Raw genomic sequence first — 17,092 nt, 5'->3', positions numbered from 1 at the left:
TTGTAAGATGAATGTAGGATTGTCTTGATAAACAATATGTAACTCCCAATTAAGTCCCTTATCATTGAATGTGATCAGTTGCGTCTTAAACCAGACTATTTAATTTCGCTGCATAAACTTATATTGTTTCTGCAACATTTTTGTCATAATTCAGACGTCCCTAGGAAAAAGCAGACATTTAAAGTGATGGGGAAGCTTGTTTCAAGCTGGTACAAAAATAAAACTTTGCCTGAATCTCACATCTTCCCACCAGAAACAAGACCCGGCAACCTTATTGTTCCCAGAGGCAAAAACATCCCAGTAATTGATCTCAGTGAAGCCGAGGGTCGAAATCGAACCCGTATCGTTCAGCAGATCTTGAAAGCCGGCGAAGAGTATGGATTTTTCCAGGTAAAAGCACAAAGAGATTTATTATCAATTTCACATGACCTATAATAACTGTTTTGATTTGGATTCATAACATTAAAGGGTTTGATCTTTATAAACAGGTTGTTAACCATGGAGTTCCTGAAGATCTGATCAAAGAAGGCTTTGAAGTGTTGGAGGAGTTCTTTGAGATGCCTGATGAGGATAAGGCCATCCTTTACTCGGAGGATCCAACAAATAGATGCAGGCTTTCGACGAGCGGTGTAAACTATGCTCGGGAAAAGGTTCACCTCTGGCGTGACAATTTGAAACACCCTTGTCATCCTGATTTACAAGATTGCATCCAACTTTGGCCTCAAAAGCCAAAAAGATACAGGTAAAAAAGCAAACCCCAAATTTTCTCTTTTTCTTTCGTTTTCTCAGTAGAACTTTTCAGGGAAAAAGTGGCAAAATTTTCGATTGAAGCAAAGAAACTGGGTTCAAGGATCCTGGAGATTGTTGCTGAAGGGTTGGGGTTAGAACGTGGATACTTCGGGGATAAATTAAGTGAATCTATGTTGCTATCGGTTAACCATTACCCACCCTGCCCTGACCCGAGTTCGACTCTGCGGATATCGAAACATTGCGACCCTTATCTCATAACCATCCTCCACCAGGGAGGTGTAAACGGGCTCCAAGTCTTCAACAATGGAGAATGGATCGGTGTTGAGCCTTTGCACAATGCTTTTGTGGTCAACATTGGCAACCAGTTACAGGTACACATGTTTCTGCAATAATGTTGCAGATCATGTTGAGCTATAGTTTAGCGACTGATATTTTAATGGTTGGTTTTTGCATAGATCATCAGTAACGACAAGCTGAAGAGTGTGGAACATCGGGTTGTAACGAACTCGAATCTTGCTCGAACATCGGCTGCGTTCTTCATTGCCCCGTCCGGTGATTGCGTCGTAGAGCCGGCGAAATCTCTTATGGGCGACGCTGCAGCTTATAGAGGTTTCGTGTTCAAAGATTTCCTGCTTCACTACTTTCCCAACTTCAAAAACAATCAAGTGGTCATGGAGCGTTTTAGATCTTAACCTAGACTAATACAAGGTTCATTTTATAAATAAGTAGGCCTGAGTCAGATGCATCTACTAGATTTTTATTTTAATAGCATTATAAATATTTATTTACGAGTTAGCATTATATTTTTACATGTACAAATAAGATCTATAATGATATTTAATAAATCAAATATTATTTAAAATTATATTATATATTCTTAATGTTTTTTTAAAAGAAGAGATTTTGGAGACAAAATATTGATGAAAGTATAAAGAAACTAAAAATAATAATTAGGAAGAAAGAATTTATAGATGGTTTAGAAATGGGGGTTAAATTTAATAAAATATAAAGTTGAGAGATTAAATTATCAAGAGAAATTTGTTGTCAAAAATAAGAATCGAGGTTATATAAATATTCTAAAGTAATTTACGAGTATTTGATTCAATTTTAGTCAAAAATAGACTTAAAATAAAAATAATAAAATTAATTAGTTAAAAACCAAAATAACAACATTTTAATTTTTAGTTATTTAAATTTTATAAACATAAACTTAAAATCTATATTAGAATTTAAATATATGTTCTTATATCTTAATTTAAATAAGGGTAAACTACATTGTTTCTCATTAAACTATATTCTCTCTCTTATTTTACTCACTTTACTTTCAATTTTCTATTTTGCTCGCTAAACTTTGACATTGCTTCTGTTTTGATCATTCTGAATTATTTTATTTTTATTTTTGCATGACATGTCATTTTTATTATTTAATATAAAATAATTAAAATTATAAAATAAAAGTCAAAATGTGGTCGGACGCCATCTCTGGCCACCGTCGACAGTCGTAGATGGTGGTCGTTTAGTCCCAAATTTCATGGGTTTGTTCATCTTGACCCCCTGAGTCCGAATCTAGTTTTTGTTTCACCGTAAAATGTCTCAAACCCCGAATCTCAACTAAAACATTTTAGCTTCCTCACTTTCAATCTCTAATTCGTGGACTTTGGAACAAGTTCTGAAAAAATCGAGGTCAAATTTATACTCACAGTGTCGATGCGAACTGACCCATGAAATTTGGGACTGAACGACCACCATTTACGACGGTCGACAGTGGTCGGGATGGTGTTCGGTCACATTCTATTTTTACTTTATATTAAATAAAAAAACTGTCATATCATACAAAATAATAAAAAATAATTCAAAGTGATCAAAATATGAGCATTCGAAAGTTCAGTGAGTAAAACAGGAAAATTGAAAGTACGATGAGTAAAAAAGGAGAGAGAGTATAGTTCAGTGAGGAATATTGTAATTTACTCTTTAAATAATTTAAAATACTGTAAATTAATCAAAATAAAATCAAATTTTGTTTATATATCCATAAATTTATGGGTAAACTATTTGTTTAGTACCTAAATTATTAGTTTTGGACTATTTTAGTACCTAAACTTTTAATTTTTTCAAAATCATATCTTAAGTTTAGCTTTTGTTTCATTTTAGTTCCTGATCATTAAAAACTTTAGTTTTTTTGTTTTATTTTAGTACTCTTGTTCAAAATTTAAGGTTAATTTTTGACAAAATCAAAAACTTAGGTATTAAAATGTACCAAAACTGATATTTTAGGTACTAAATACGTTAAGTTTTTAACGGTTATACTAAAATGAAATGAAAGTTAAATGTTAGGTATGATTTTGAAAATATTGAAAGTTTAGGTATTAAAACGGTTAAAAACTGATAGTTTAGGTACTAAATGTGTAGTTTACCCTAAATTTATTTGACTCTGTCGCTTTATCACTTTACTTGGTCAAGGTTCCAGTGCAGGTAGGTAGGCAAATGAAGCCCAAATGTAATTTTGTGACCCACTTGCGTCTTAAACCAGACTATTTTTTTCTGTGCATAAGGTTCATACTACTGCCACCACATTGATCATCGTTCACAACAACAGAAATATCAGACATTCAAGAGATGGAGAAGCTTGTTTCAATCTGGTCCAAAAACAGACCCTTGCCTGAGTCTTACATATTCCCACCAGAAACAAGACCCGGCAACCTCGACGTTCCCACTTCCAAAGCCATCCCAGTAATCGATCTCCGTCAAAATCGAGCCGATGTCGTTCACCAGATTCTGAAAGCCGGCGAAGAGTATGGATTTTTTCAGGTAAAGAACACAAGAACGATTATCAGTTTCTCATGACCTATAAGAACTGTTTTGATTTTGATCTTTGTAAACAGGTTGTTAATCACGGAGTTCCAGAGGATGTGATGAATGAAAGCATGGGTGTATTCAAGGAGTTCTTTGAGATGCCAGCTGAGGATAAGGCCATGCTTTATTCGGAGGATCCCAGAAATAGGTGCAGGCTTTCGACAAGCAGTGTAAATTATTCTCGGGAAAAGGTTCACCATTGGCGTGACAATTTGCGACACCCTTGTCATCCTCATTTACAAGATTCCATCCAACTTTGGCCTCAAAAGCCAATTAGATACAGGTAAAAATGGCAAAACCCCGGAATTTCTCTCTCTATTTTTCTTTCGTTTTCTCAGTAGGAAAACTTTGCAGGAAAGTGGTGGGAATATTTTCGATTGAAGCAAAGAAACTGGGTTCAAGGATCCTGGAGTTAGTTGCTGAAGGGTTGGGGTTAGAATGCGGATACTTTGGGGATAAATTAAGTGAATCTATGATGCTATCAGTTAGCCATTACCCACCCTGTCCTGACCCGAGTTTGACCCTGGGATTATCAAAACATTGCGATCCTGATCTCATTACCATCCTCCACCAGGGAGGTGTAAAGGGGCTCCAAGTCTTCAACAATGGCGAATGGATCAGTGTTGAGCCTTTTCACAACGCTTTCGTCGTCAACATTGGAAACCTGTTGCAGGTACACATCTGTTGTTTCTTTAATCATGTTAATTATGGTTTACTGATTCATATTTCAATGGTTGGATTACATAGGTTATAAGTAACGACAAGCTGAAGAGTGTGGAACATCGGGTTGTAACGAATTCAAGTGTTGCTCGAACAACGGCTGCCTTCTTCATTTCCCCATCTGATGATAGCATCATAGAGCCGGCGAAACCTCCTGCCGGTGACACTTCGGTTTATAGAGCTTTCGGGTTCAGAGAATTCATGCTTCACTACTTACCCAACTTGGAAAACAATGAAGTCGTTATGGAGCATTTTAAATTGCAAGCTTAGTCGATAGATTTTAAGAAATATGATGCTAATCCCACTCTGTGCGAGTATATTGTATTTCTAATATTATCATCTGTAACCACACCTCTCCTGTTCCTCCATTGAAATCCCACGTTGACCATTTCAGTTGTAAGCTGAACTCGTTTTAGTGTTATAAATAAAAGAAGCTGAGTTAGGAGTTATGTTAATGTTACAATCAGGGTCTACTTTATACTGGTTTAGTATAGGTCTTTCTCTGACTCTTCCCAATCCGAAAGCTCTCCGCTTCCTGCAAGTCAAAGAAACAGGGAGAAAGCAAATTCGGGATTTTTTGAAACTGATTCAGCATTCCAAGGTAAACAAATTGATGCTTCGAAAATGATTGAATGAGTAGGGATTTGTGAAACCCCACATACCTTTTGATTTGATTGAAAAAGAAAAAGGCTTTCTTTTTTCAGAACCAATGCTGTATTTTTAAGTTTGAATTATGGATTTATCAAATTTTATAAGTTTTAGAATTGATCATGTGAAGTAGCGGTTGCCTAATTACTAGAAAACTCTTGATTTTGAAGCATTGGGGCACTTGTTCTTGTGCTTTTAAACTTTTGCATATTTTCAACTAAAGAAAATGCCTGTGGTTCCTTGTTTTCCTCTGCTCAACTGCTTTTATATGCTCGATGTTCCACTCGGTCGAAAAGATTTTCGTGCTTATCCATATTCTTGTGTAAGAGTTCATGAAACTATATACCTGCTTTTGGTACTGGTTCAATTACAGTCTCTTTGCATTTGGATGTTTCCTTGAGGCAGCGGAATTAAGCAATCAAGTTAGTTTGCTTCAGTGCGTTGAAGAATATTTTAGGTCTTTGTATCTTTATGATTGGACGAACAGATTGTTGAACTTTGTGTATGTATTATATTATGAACATAACTTCAGTTTCTTTCCTTCTCCATTTGGACAGGTCTTGCAGATCTCAAATCTGTGTAAGGTTTTGAAATGGAAAGAGACTTACTGGAGACTGATCCAGATGTATGACAACATAGTTTCTTGCGGAAATGCATTTTTTTTACGTTCTTTCTGTCGGTCCGGCTCCTAATCATATCGCATTCATCATGGATGGGAACCAGAGGTACACAGAGGTCGGGTTTGATGCAAGGAGCTGGCCATAAAGTTGGATATTCAGCTCTCATGTCTATGCTAAAGTAGTGCCACGAATGATGAATCTGTAATGGCTTAGCTAAGACCTCCATTGATGAATGATGATGAATTACTGTGTTAATTTACAAGCAATCCAAGGATTTTATCTCTCGACTTGGGCGTTTTTCAACCAATGAACTAATCGTTCTTTTTGATCGAGCTTTTTACTTTGTAGCATTAAGACAAAATTGCAGAAGCTGTGTTTAACTTTCTATTAGCTCTTCCAAGAAATATTTCCCCCATCATAATCATCCACAAGTTTTATGAAATTCATCTTGCATCAACAGATTGATGATTCTTTATGTAATTCATCTTTGAGAATTCAATTTTATTTGGACAAGAACAGGAAGCTGCCATAGAATATTTCCGGAACATTATTCACTTTGTTTACGGACATGATACTGCATTGTTTTATTAGGGACGATCCTACCGACATAGTTTGTTCCGATCACAATACTAAATCAACTTATACTCAAATTACAACCGTAAGGATCGAAAAAACCGAAATGATCGATAATAGTTGAAATGGACTTAGAAAATGTTAATGCATATGTACCGATCATCCTCTTTTCGTACATGAATCATACATAGAACAGAATCAAATAACACGGTAAAAGAGATAAAAATGTAATTAATAATAAAAATAAAAGATAAATTGAAAAGGCTCAGAGTGGATTTAAAGGAGTTGAACAAGGCTCATTTCTCTGATATTTTGGGGAGGGTGAAGGCTAAGAGGTCCCAGTGGGAGCAGGTCCAGTTAAGGAATCTTGGGCATGATAATCATCGTATTTTGGAGGAGGAGAGGGCTATCTATGCTGAGTTGTTAGAGCTGGAGGCTACTGAATCTTCCTTCTACAAACAGAAGGCCAAGTTTCATTGGTTGCAAGAAGGTGATCATGATCCTAAATTTTTTCATTCTGTTGTGACTCGGAAAAAGAAGAGGAATACAATTCAATCGCTCTTGGATGATAGAGGTAACAGGTTGGATAATTTTGACTTGATGTCAGCTGAAATGGTTCGTTTTTCACTGATCTTTTTGGGTCCCCTGATCCCATGTTAAGGACTGTTCGGTTGACATACTTAGGGATCTGTTGGGCTATGTGTTACCTATTGGTGCTGAGATGGATTTGGAGAGAGAGATTTCCAATGCTGAAATCAAAGAGGATTTGAAAAATATAAGTGATCAAAGTGCATAGAGCAGAATCGAAATAACACCGTAAAGGAAATAAAATGTAATTAATATTAAAAACAAAAGATAAGATTAAAATAAATTAAAATTATATATATGAAGGTATTAAAATAATTTCCGCATATTCATTAAATAACAATAATATAATAGAATTATCTCAAAGAATTAATCTTTTCTCATACATTAAACCTTAAAAATATAATATTGATACATGTGAGTAACATTCTTTTGATACTTCCAAAAGTGTTAATGCGTATTTTGCTTGTGCTTAATGGTTCTCAATTTCACTAGAAATTATATAAGAACTCGTTCCAAGCGAATTTATTAAAGTGTTTCATTAATAATGGTGTGTCGGAATTTCGTGTTCTTTTTTACTCTGCGTCAGTAATTCCATTGTTATTAGTGAACAATGGTGGAAAAATTCCTTCATATTTGTTTCATATTCATAGAGATAAGAAACATAACGCACATGGATATAGTAAGTCTTGCTTAGACTACTTTAATGGTAGTCTTTACATTTTCCCTTTCACTCGTAGTATGGGGAGGAAGTAGGCTCTAGGGTACTCCTAATTGGGTTGATGAATCAAACTTTATCAATTCTTTTCTATATAATTTTGCAAAGTTTTTATTCATAACATATCAAATGATTTCAATGGATTCAAACAATTGTATTTATAGGTGTGTACGTTATTAATTACTATGAAAATTTCTTAACAGGTACTACCTTCTGATTCCCTGAAATTATTCAAACATACATATATATATATATATATATATATATAATAAATTACAAAATCTCTAAAATGACAGCAATAAACATATTATTGTGGCTCTTTCTACCTTCGTATCTTTTTAGAGTCTACTCTACATGATGTTGAGAACTTTAGTATGGTCCTCACCAAGTGACACAACCATGATGATCATACATGTTGACGCCATCAAAATCACCTCACCCCGCTATACCAAAGCATGACATTTGTATTTATATCTAGTACCAAACGAATCATATTCTTACGTAAGCCATCGGACATCACCCCGAAAATCGGGCTTCACGTGCATTTTTCTTTTTTGATTTTATATGTTCATCTCCCCGAGGAATAGATCTAACCTCGCTACATACTATTGTTTTACCTGGATTTAATTAATGAAAAGTCATAACTAAGAATATTCATTATTATGTCTATGAAGACGACGTTGGACTAAGCTAACGAGATGGACTGACCTCATCGCTAACATCACTCTTGCTTACGTAAACAGAAAAGTATCCATGCACAACTCATAGTTTGTGTTGTTTCTTCCTCCCTAATTTCTGCTCTTTAATGTGCTTCGTATAGGGTTGGACCTTGTTATACTCTTCGGAGATCACCCTTGAAAATCGTAGGTAGAATTTTTCGTCTGTCAAAGTTTTTAAGAAATTCACATCTTCTGAACACGAGTATCATAGTCTCCAATCAACTTCTAAAGATGTTATATTATTTAAATTCGACCCGAAAAGAATTTATTATATATATATATATATATATATATATGCCCACGAAGTTGGTCAAATCCAGGAATGCTCAGCGGGCAAACATTGTGGAAGAGCAGCCAGCCATGTGCATTGAACTTGGAAACAAGGAATTAGACCTCGTGGTACACATATTGTATTTAAAGGTTTCTTTTACTTGAATTCCCCATCTTTACCTTTCAGCTAGATTAATATATGTATTAATGGTACCCCATTCTCCCCCACCCCAATAGCCCTAATTTGCTTCGTTTTTTCTGGTTTAATTTTGATTTCTAGAACAGTTGTTGCCAGTGGAAATTGTTTAGGGTAATGGTAATTTCTTGGGTGATCACCAATTCATTGCTAATGAATGGATCAACTCTATTATAATAATCTCTAGCGAATCAAAGGCCATGACTGTTCACATCAATGGAATAAATTAAAGGAAGGACCACCCTTGTTTATGTCAACAATAAATCCAAATATTGTATAGCCATGATCCCAGGGTATCTGATTCCACCTAATAACAACACCAACACCTCTGGGTTTTTTTTATTGCAATTAAAATAGACTTTTCGTTTCTTTATTATTATTTTTATCGATTTGATTAATGAAAATACCAGTAATTAAGAGTCATAATTTCCCATGAAGATGACGGTGTTAAGTTAACGTAATGGACCTGACCTCATTGCTAACATCACTCTTGCTTATGCAAACACAAAACATTCTAGTGATAATATTAACAATTAATTAAAGGGTATACCCTTACTTCACTTAATTATGTGTTCGATGATAAATGAAGTGTTTTCATATAATTTAATCTAAGAATTTAGTCATTCATGTTTAAATTTGCTAACAATTTAGTCTTTATTCTTAGCTTGAATTGCTTGTTACAGAAAATGTTATATTACTTTTCTGATATAATTGTCGAAATCATTTTCGATGATTCTAAAATAATATGGTCTTGAAAAGTTCGATAAAAGATAGAATCGTTATCAGTCGTTTTCGGGCTAGGTATGACCGAACACTCATAATTAAGTATGTGTTTGATACCAAAATCAAAGTCAGACTCAGGGCTCAATTATGCGTGGGAAAAGTTAATGCACCTCATTGCACTCAAAAATTGATACCTTAAAAGAATGATCATGTTGTCTCATTTTTTAAATAATAAAACTTAAAAAATTATATGATGTGTGCCCTTCTAATTAACTGAAGCATACAAAAAATATAAGTTAATAATCATAAGAATAAATAAGTATAATAACACATGTTATATTAAGGGACCAAATTGCAAAATAGTAAAAAGATAAATAGGTTATATTATCATAAAAGGAACGAATCATCTCGGGTTAAGGGTGTGGATTGCCTGCCTAAAATAGGGATCGCAACGGGCCGGGTTTGGGCCGGGTATTGGTCCCCCGTCCCCGTTTAAAAAATCCGTACCCGTTCCCGCTTAAAAATATGCGGGGATTTAAACGGGGATCTCCATCGGGTAATCGGGGAAAACAGCGGGGAAACGGGTATCCCTATTTAGCATAAACAGTTATTTAAACAGGTATCGGGTGGGGTATCGGGCCGGGTATATATATATATTTAAATTAAATATATAAATATTATATATATTTTTTTAATTTAAATTAAATTTATTAATATTATATATATATATATATATAATTATTTTTAATATTTATCGGGCCGGGTTTCGGGCCGGGTAATCGGGTAATCGGAGATTATCAAACCCATCCCTGTCCCCGTTTAACATAAACGGTTTTTCCTCGTCCCTGTCCCCGTTTAGCATAAACAGTTTTTCCTCGTCTCCGTTTAATTCGGTTTTCGATTTTCCCCGTCGGGTTCGGGTTTTTTTGCCATCCCTAGCCTAAATCATTGTTGTTTTGGCTAATAACCTATGAGTCCAAAACTACGATGTTTTGGATTCTTATTTATCTCTTTTCACTTTATAAGATAGTATATGTTTAGGATTTTTCTTAATCATTGACAATGCACATATATTATGTAGACGTAATTGCTCGAATCATGACATCTATAGAGAAAAAAAAGACACTAGGGCCACTTGATAGATTCTTAACTTTAAAGATCAATGAAATGTTTATAATAATATTTCTTTTGTATAACTATCGGTATCCGATCTATTGATCAACTAATTCAAATTGGGTACTGCAGCAAGGACGACCTTCACAACCCAGTTTACTCCATTGACAATCGTCAGAATTCAAACTCTTGATCTTACTTAAGGGATCTCGTGTCTCATTCCACTAGACCAACTAGTTGTTGGTTTAATCGAGTGATTAACTATAATTTTAAAAATAATCCTAATACATAATCTAGTGGCATGCCATATATTTTACCCTTGATTAATTCAAATGATCAAGTAGGCAAGTAGAGTATCTACTTGACTTCAACACCAACTTTTCTCGTTGAATCAAAGAATGGAGTTTTTAAATAACGAATTGATCAAGGAGAATAAGGTTAAACAATTGCAGACAACTTGTTAAAATATACTGAGAAAAAAGTGAAATTCATACTTTTTCACATTGCATGAACCCTCATATTCGCTGCGCCAAAATCTGTGTCCCCAAAAGTTTATTGGATGGGTTTATGCCTGCCTTGCTGTGGGCCAATGGGTGTGCATTTGGCACCTGCTATAAATGGCAAACTCCACTTGTTCTCTTTATTCAGAGCTCGAACGACGCCATGGAAGATGACAACAACAACAACAAGACGAAGAGATCGGGAGAGGGGGAGTCCAGCACCCGGTACAGAGGCGTCAGACGGCGGCCGTGGGGGAAATACGCGGCTGAGATTCGGGACTCGACTAGACTAGGAGGACCTCGGCTGTGGCTGGGGACTTTTGATTCGGCGGAAGAGGCAGCTCGAGCTTACGATAGAGCTGCTTTCTCGATGAGGGGTGCTTCCGCTGTTCTCAACTTTCCGGATGAACATATGGTTTCACCCACCACCACCACCGCTAATTCTCCTCCGCTACCGCCGCCGCCGTCTTCTTCTTCTTATACTGCATCAATGGGTTCTTCTTCTTCTTCTACAGTGAGAGGAAATGTGGAAGGAAGGAAAGACGATGAAGTTCTGGAGTTGGAATACTTGGATGACAGATTGTTAGAGGAACTTCTGGATTTTGGAAATAAAGAAACGAAGAAAGACTGAAACATCTTCCATCGTCTTCTTCTTTCTAACTCTGACTTGCTTCGCCAATAATGTATTGGTTATACCCGGAAATAATATGGCCTGAGCTTGAACTTCAATCCCCCCCCGGTTCATTTCTAATCTTCATAATATGTTGTTTTTTATTGTTATACATGATGTAATAATCAAATACCTAATCTTTTAGTATAAATATAAAAAGTTATGTTAGTTAATAAGTTGTTTGTATTTAAAATTTTAGCAAAACAATGATTCCTTTTACAGATTTTTATTTAATACCTTTTTTTTTATCGAAATAGTAAAAAAAAATCTTTTGGATAACATTTTCGCTTTTCCTTCAATTTTTTTAAAAAATGAGTTTATCTCTTCTTCTATTTTCATTCTTGATCGATAAGCGAAGGTAATGATCTTTATGTTGGTGGTAGTCAATATTTTTATGGGTTAACTACTTTAAATACCATTCACCTTTAAGCGTGGGTTCCTTTATGTCAATAACGTTTTAATTTTATCAATTTTAACACTAACGTTTATGTTTAGCTATATTTATGTCATTCCGCCGTTAATTCATTAAAGGAGCGATGACATGACATCTCTGTTTCGTGACGGCGATGACATGACTCCCTCATCAAAACGAAATCGTTTTGGCAAGACTATTTTGATGCTCAAAACTATAAAAAAAAGACGTCGTTTTGACATGACCATTTTAATGCTCAAAAAGCTCAAAACGACGTCGTTTTGTTGATGATAAAAATGGTTTTTATAAGATTCAAACTGTAGACTTTTAGAATCTAAAGCTAAATACCTAACAACCAAACTAACTTAAGAACCTGTTACAACCTTAAGAAAGCTATTATAAATGTTAAATAACAGTTTGCATTTTTAGTTTTTATGAATACAAACTAATAATCTTCATCTCCTTCCTTTCTTCATCAAGAAAACTCCACCAACGGTTTCAACGAGGGATCAGCAAAATCAAAGGTAAAAAATAGCATAAATTCCAACAAAGTTACAGCAAGAAAATAGAGAAGAAAATGATATCGCATGCCGCAAATCAAAGCAAGAAAATAAAGAAGAAATTCCAGCTAAGTTACAATAAGGAAATAAAGAAGAAAATCAAAGCCAAATAATAGCAGAAATTCTAGCAAAGTTACAGTGAAAAAGAGAAAATAATGTGCATGCCGCCATTGAAGAGAAAACAAAGCTATTGCAACATGAACAAAAGATAAAAAAGAAAATGAAAGAAAAGCGAGAAGGAAAGCAAGCTTTTTCTTTTAAGAAAAAAAAAATGAATTCTAGGTTGTGATGTTAAAGATAATGATTGAAAAATAGTAGGTAGAACTGTTATGGATGGAGGATGATAATGAGGGTGACGGTGGTTGTGATAAACATTTATAATAGTTTTGTTAAAATTATACTAAGTTCTTAAATTAGTTTGGTGGTTGGGTATTTAGCTTTTGATTTTAAAGGTTTACGATTCAAATTCCATGAAAATCATTTTTTTCATCAATAAAACGACGTCGTTTTGAACTTTTTGAGCATTAAAATAGTCGTGCCAAAACGATGTCGTTTTGATGAGGGAGCCATGTCATCGTTGTCACGGAACAGAGATGTCATGTCATCGCTCTGTTAATGAATTAATTTTGGAGTGGCATAATTACAACTAAACATAAATGTTAGTGTTAAAATTGTCAAAATTGAAACTTCAGTGACATAAACGAGCATGCGCTTAAAGGTGAGTGGTATTTGAAATAGTTAACCCAATTTTTAATTTTTCTTTTATTGTCTTATATCACATTTTTATCTCTTTTATTTTTAATTTTTCAATAACTCTGTCTTTATGACCGACTTCTTCTATCTTTATGACACATTTTTCGACCGTTTGGTCGTTATTTTAATTTATATTTTTTCTTAGGGTTGGATTTGAGATCGCCATAATTAATCAAGATGACACTTATTTGTTATCATGCTAATCTTCCCCACTTTAATCCCTTAGATTGAATTTGAGTATGTGATTTGCGTTCGTGAATAGTTTTTCACTTCACTCAATTCTGATTTACAGTTTATAGATAGTCTTTCAGTGATTTATTTCCTTTTGTGGTTCGTTTACCAATGTAGTTAGAACAATTCGTATCTATATAGCATTCAAGTTTTTTTGGCTTGGTTTTTAACATTTTCCTTATATTATCATTATATGATTAACTTTATTAATGATTATAGGAAAATATCCTAATAATATGATTAATTTATATTTATAATCATAAACATTCATTATAATTTTAAATATTCTCTTTTAAATAAAACTAACCACTCCTATAAAAAAATTCAAAACAATAAATAAACATTTGTAGTGGAGCTCATCAACTGTTTCATAACATAAACTACAGCCCGTTAAGTAAGCTCAATTAATGGGCTTAGCTAGCAACTCAATAAATACTTTTTTTTCAAGTACATATATTATTTTTGTTAGAAACTATTATATTTTGCCAAACACGTAGTGTGAGCGAAAGAAAATATTTTATATAATAATATATTTTAAAATTTATTCAACAATTAATATAGTCCAAATATTAATATGTAATCTATTAGAGACAACTCTGGTCCTCGATTAATAATCATCTGTTCTTTTATTTACAAATTATAAAAACATAAAGTCAAAATTAACATCATATAATTTTAATTATTATTTACAGAAATTGATATTTTATTTATTTTTCAATTGAGTTAACAGAGATTAAACATTATATTTGTAAATGAATTGTGTACTTTGCGTACTGTACAATTGTTTTTAATGTTTAATATTTGTTTGTAGTATATGTGTGGTATATATATACTGTTGGACTTGTTTGTAAATATCTTTAAAATATTATTTTGTATGAATAATTTATGGAGACGTGTCTTAACTGATAAGGAGTGTGTCTCCGACAATTATTCGTATAAAATGCTATGGATTTACTCGAGTAAATATTAAATACATGTATTTTTATCTAAAAACTTAAGGCAATTTTATTTTGTCGGGAGAATCTATGGAAATGCGTCTTAACTAGAAAGGAGAATGATCCCAAGGATTTTTCGTACGAAATGATCCTTTTTATATTCAAATATTTTTTTAAACATTTTAATCATATACCTAATTTATTACAAAAATCAAGGGAATGGTCTTTTATATGAGGAATCAATGTAAACACGCTTTAACTAGCAAGGAGTGTGTTTTCGAAAATTGTTCGTATAAAATAATATCCTTTTAAAATTTTTATTTAAAGAAGGGGTCATAATTTAAATACCATTCAAATTTACAAGTTTCAATATAAAGATTATGTATAATCGTGTATGTACCGATCTTGGGCGTTGTGGGGTGCTCATCATTCCCCACACATAATCGACTCTCGAACCTTTTTTTAAATGAACTTCTGGTTCAGCGAATACTGGTTCTTTTTTTATCTTTCAATTTATTTTTTAAAATAATTATTTTAAAAGGTAATTTTTTAGGTATTCGACCTACCTAACCCAAAGGTCGATGGCGACTCCAAGTTTGTTTTTCCTAAACCCTAAGTTTTAAAATTAAATTGGTTCGATCTCCGTCTAACCCCAATAAGTTTTAAAATATTTATCAAAGATAATATTTAATTTATAATTAAAATTATAAATGAATATAGCTTGAACGATCATATTTTTGTTCTTGTCAATTTGTTTATTTTTAAGCATGTTTACAATTGTTAAGAATTTTATTATTATGTTTGTTTTCGTTTATTTAATATTATTTATATTTATGTTGGTTTAGTGTTTATAAATACATCCATTAAAAAATTTAAAAATTTGTCCATGCCTGCAAACAAACTTTGAATGATCACAATTTCTTTTTTAGATATATAATAATCAAACATAAATATCAATAATTATATTATAAATAAAATAAATATATATGTTCATAAACTGTTAATTTTAAACTAATTGAATAAAAATTAAATTTGTTCATAAAAACCAATGAATCAAATATACTTCATTTCATATTTATTTGTTTAATAAATGAAAATAAATTTTTATTTATATTTATTTATTTAACCTTATAGATAAGCATAAACAAATAATACATGTATGATTTCACAAATAACTGATCAATATAACTTAATTCCCTATAGTTATGTGATATACTACAAGATTGTCTAGACTCTCGTGTTTTACTTGGAATGAAAGATATGAAGTGTGGGGAGCTACCCTTGACCTAAATTATTTATTTAATTTTTTTTTCTTAATTTAAAATTTATACTTTTATTTGATTAGTTCCTTTTAAAAATATAATAGTTCAAAATTATTTTTGATTCTATTTTTGGAATGAAATTATTATAATAAATTTGTTATTATACAATTAGATTTAATTATTAATTCGTTGAGCTATGAATCGCAATTCGTTGAGCTATCAGTCACACATAGGGATGGCAAACGGGTACATTTTCGAGGATTTCGCACCGCATTCGCTCCAATTGGAGCGGGGATGGGTATATTTTAGCGGGTAGTGGGCGGGTGTGAATTTATAAAGCGGTACCCGTCGTGGGTGGTAGGCGGGTAATGGGTTTGAGACATTACCCGCCCCGCATCCGCCCGCCCCACATCCGCCCACCTAGTTAAATATCTATTAAATTTTGGACCATTATGAATTTAGGTGTAATTTTAGAGACTAATTTATAAATTTTAATATTGTATAATATATAACATATAATTTATCCAAATATTAAGGATATTTAGTCTTTAATCTGGTCTTTAATTAAGGAAATATTCGGCTCTTTGATTAAACCCATAATCCCACTAACCACGTCACTTTCCATGTTCTTTAGCCCATGCTGCCCATCCAAACACAAATTAGCCGTACTATAAGCATTAACATCAAAAGCAACAGTTTCCATGTTCTTTAGCCCCTCAAAACTCATATTAGGCGCACTATGAGCATTAACATCGAAAGCAACACAACAATCCAGCTCTGCGACTACATGCTCCCTACAATCTGTCTCCATAACATTCGTAGAGCTACTCTTCTGACAAATTGAAGCATGCGCTGCTACCCCATCACGAACTGTTTGGGAACCAACTCCAACATCCCATTAGTTTGCTGTCAGGCGGGTCTAGATGGGTATGTCGCTAGTGGGTAGTGGGTGTGGGGATGGATTTGAAAATGTATCCGCGTGGGCGGGTGTGGATTTGAAAATTTGTACCCATCATGGGTGGGGGGCGGGTGGTGGATTGAAAAATATTAGGTGAGTATGGGGGAATGGGGGAGGGGGTATCCGCACCCGACCCGCCCGTATATATATAATTTTTAAAAAGAGTAGAAATAATTTTTTTACACTATTATAAACTATGTATATAGGAGATGAAATTATTTTTTTACTAATATAAACTTTGTAGTCTACTTAATTTAATAAAAAGATATAGTTTATATTAATTAAACGATGAAATTCTGCATTTCCATCATTTATGAGATTCA

At 33.4% G+C, this 17,092-nt stretch overlaps 3 protein-coding genes across 3 annotated transcripts; all 3 read left to right on the top strand.

Annotated features, from left to right (window-relative positions):
- The first annotated feature begins 164 nt into the window (after nucleotides 1–164).
- LOC120153178 (hyoscyamine 6-dioxygenase-like) lies at nucleotides 165–1,538 on the top strand. The gene is made up of 4 exons (XM_039165182.1): nucleotides 165–390; nucleotides 489–742; nucleotides 803–1,121; nucleotides 1,206–1,538. Exons 1-4 carry the CDS (start codon nucleotides 187–189, stop codon nucleotides 1,440–1,442), a joined length of 1,014 nt encoding a protein of 337 aa, XP_039021113.1. The 5' UTR covers nucleotides 165–186; the 3' UTR covers nucleotides 1,443–1,538.
- Nucleotides 1,539–3,302: 1,764 nt separating this feature from the next.
- On the top strand, nucleotides 3,303–4,620 carry LOC120153177 (2'-deoxymugineic-acid 2'-dioxygenase-like). Its single transcript, XM_039165181.1, has 4 exons — nucleotides 3,303–3,558; nucleotides 3,633–3,886; nucleotides 3,958–4,276; nucleotides 4,351–4,620. Exons 1-4 carry the CDS (start codon nucleotides 3,367–3,369, stop codon nucleotides 4,591–4,593), a joined length of 1,008 nt encoding a protein of 335 aa, XP_039021112.1. The 5' UTR covers nucleotides 3,303–3,366; the 3' UTR covers nucleotides 4,594–4,620.
- Nucleotides 4,621–10,995: 6,375 nt separating this feature from the next.
- LOC120153356 (ethylene-responsive transcription factor ERF098-like) lies at nucleotides 10,996–11,623 on the top strand. The gene has a single exon (XM_039165326.1). It carries the CDS (start codon nucleotides 10,996–10,998, stop codon nucleotides 11,617–11,619), a length of 624 nt encoding a protein of 207 aa, XP_039021257.1. The 3' UTR covers nucleotides 11,620–11,623.
- The last annotated feature ends 5,469 nt before the right edge of the window (nucleotides 11,624–17,092 follow it).

Source organism: Hibiscus syriacus, unplaced genomic scaffold (assembly GCF_006381635.1).
Source record: "Hibiscus syriacus cultivar Baekdansim isolate YM2019G1 unplaced genomic scaffold, ASM638163v2 tig00111099_pilon, whole genome shotgun sequence".
In the NCBI taxonomy this organism is placed as follows: domain Eukaryota; kingdom Viridiplantae; phylum Streptophyta; class Magnoliopsida; order Malvales; family Malvaceae; genus Hibiscus; species Hibiscus syriacus.
The sequence above is the reverse complement of the archived record's forward strand: the minus strand, read 5'-3'. Positions and strand labels throughout refer to the sequence as shown.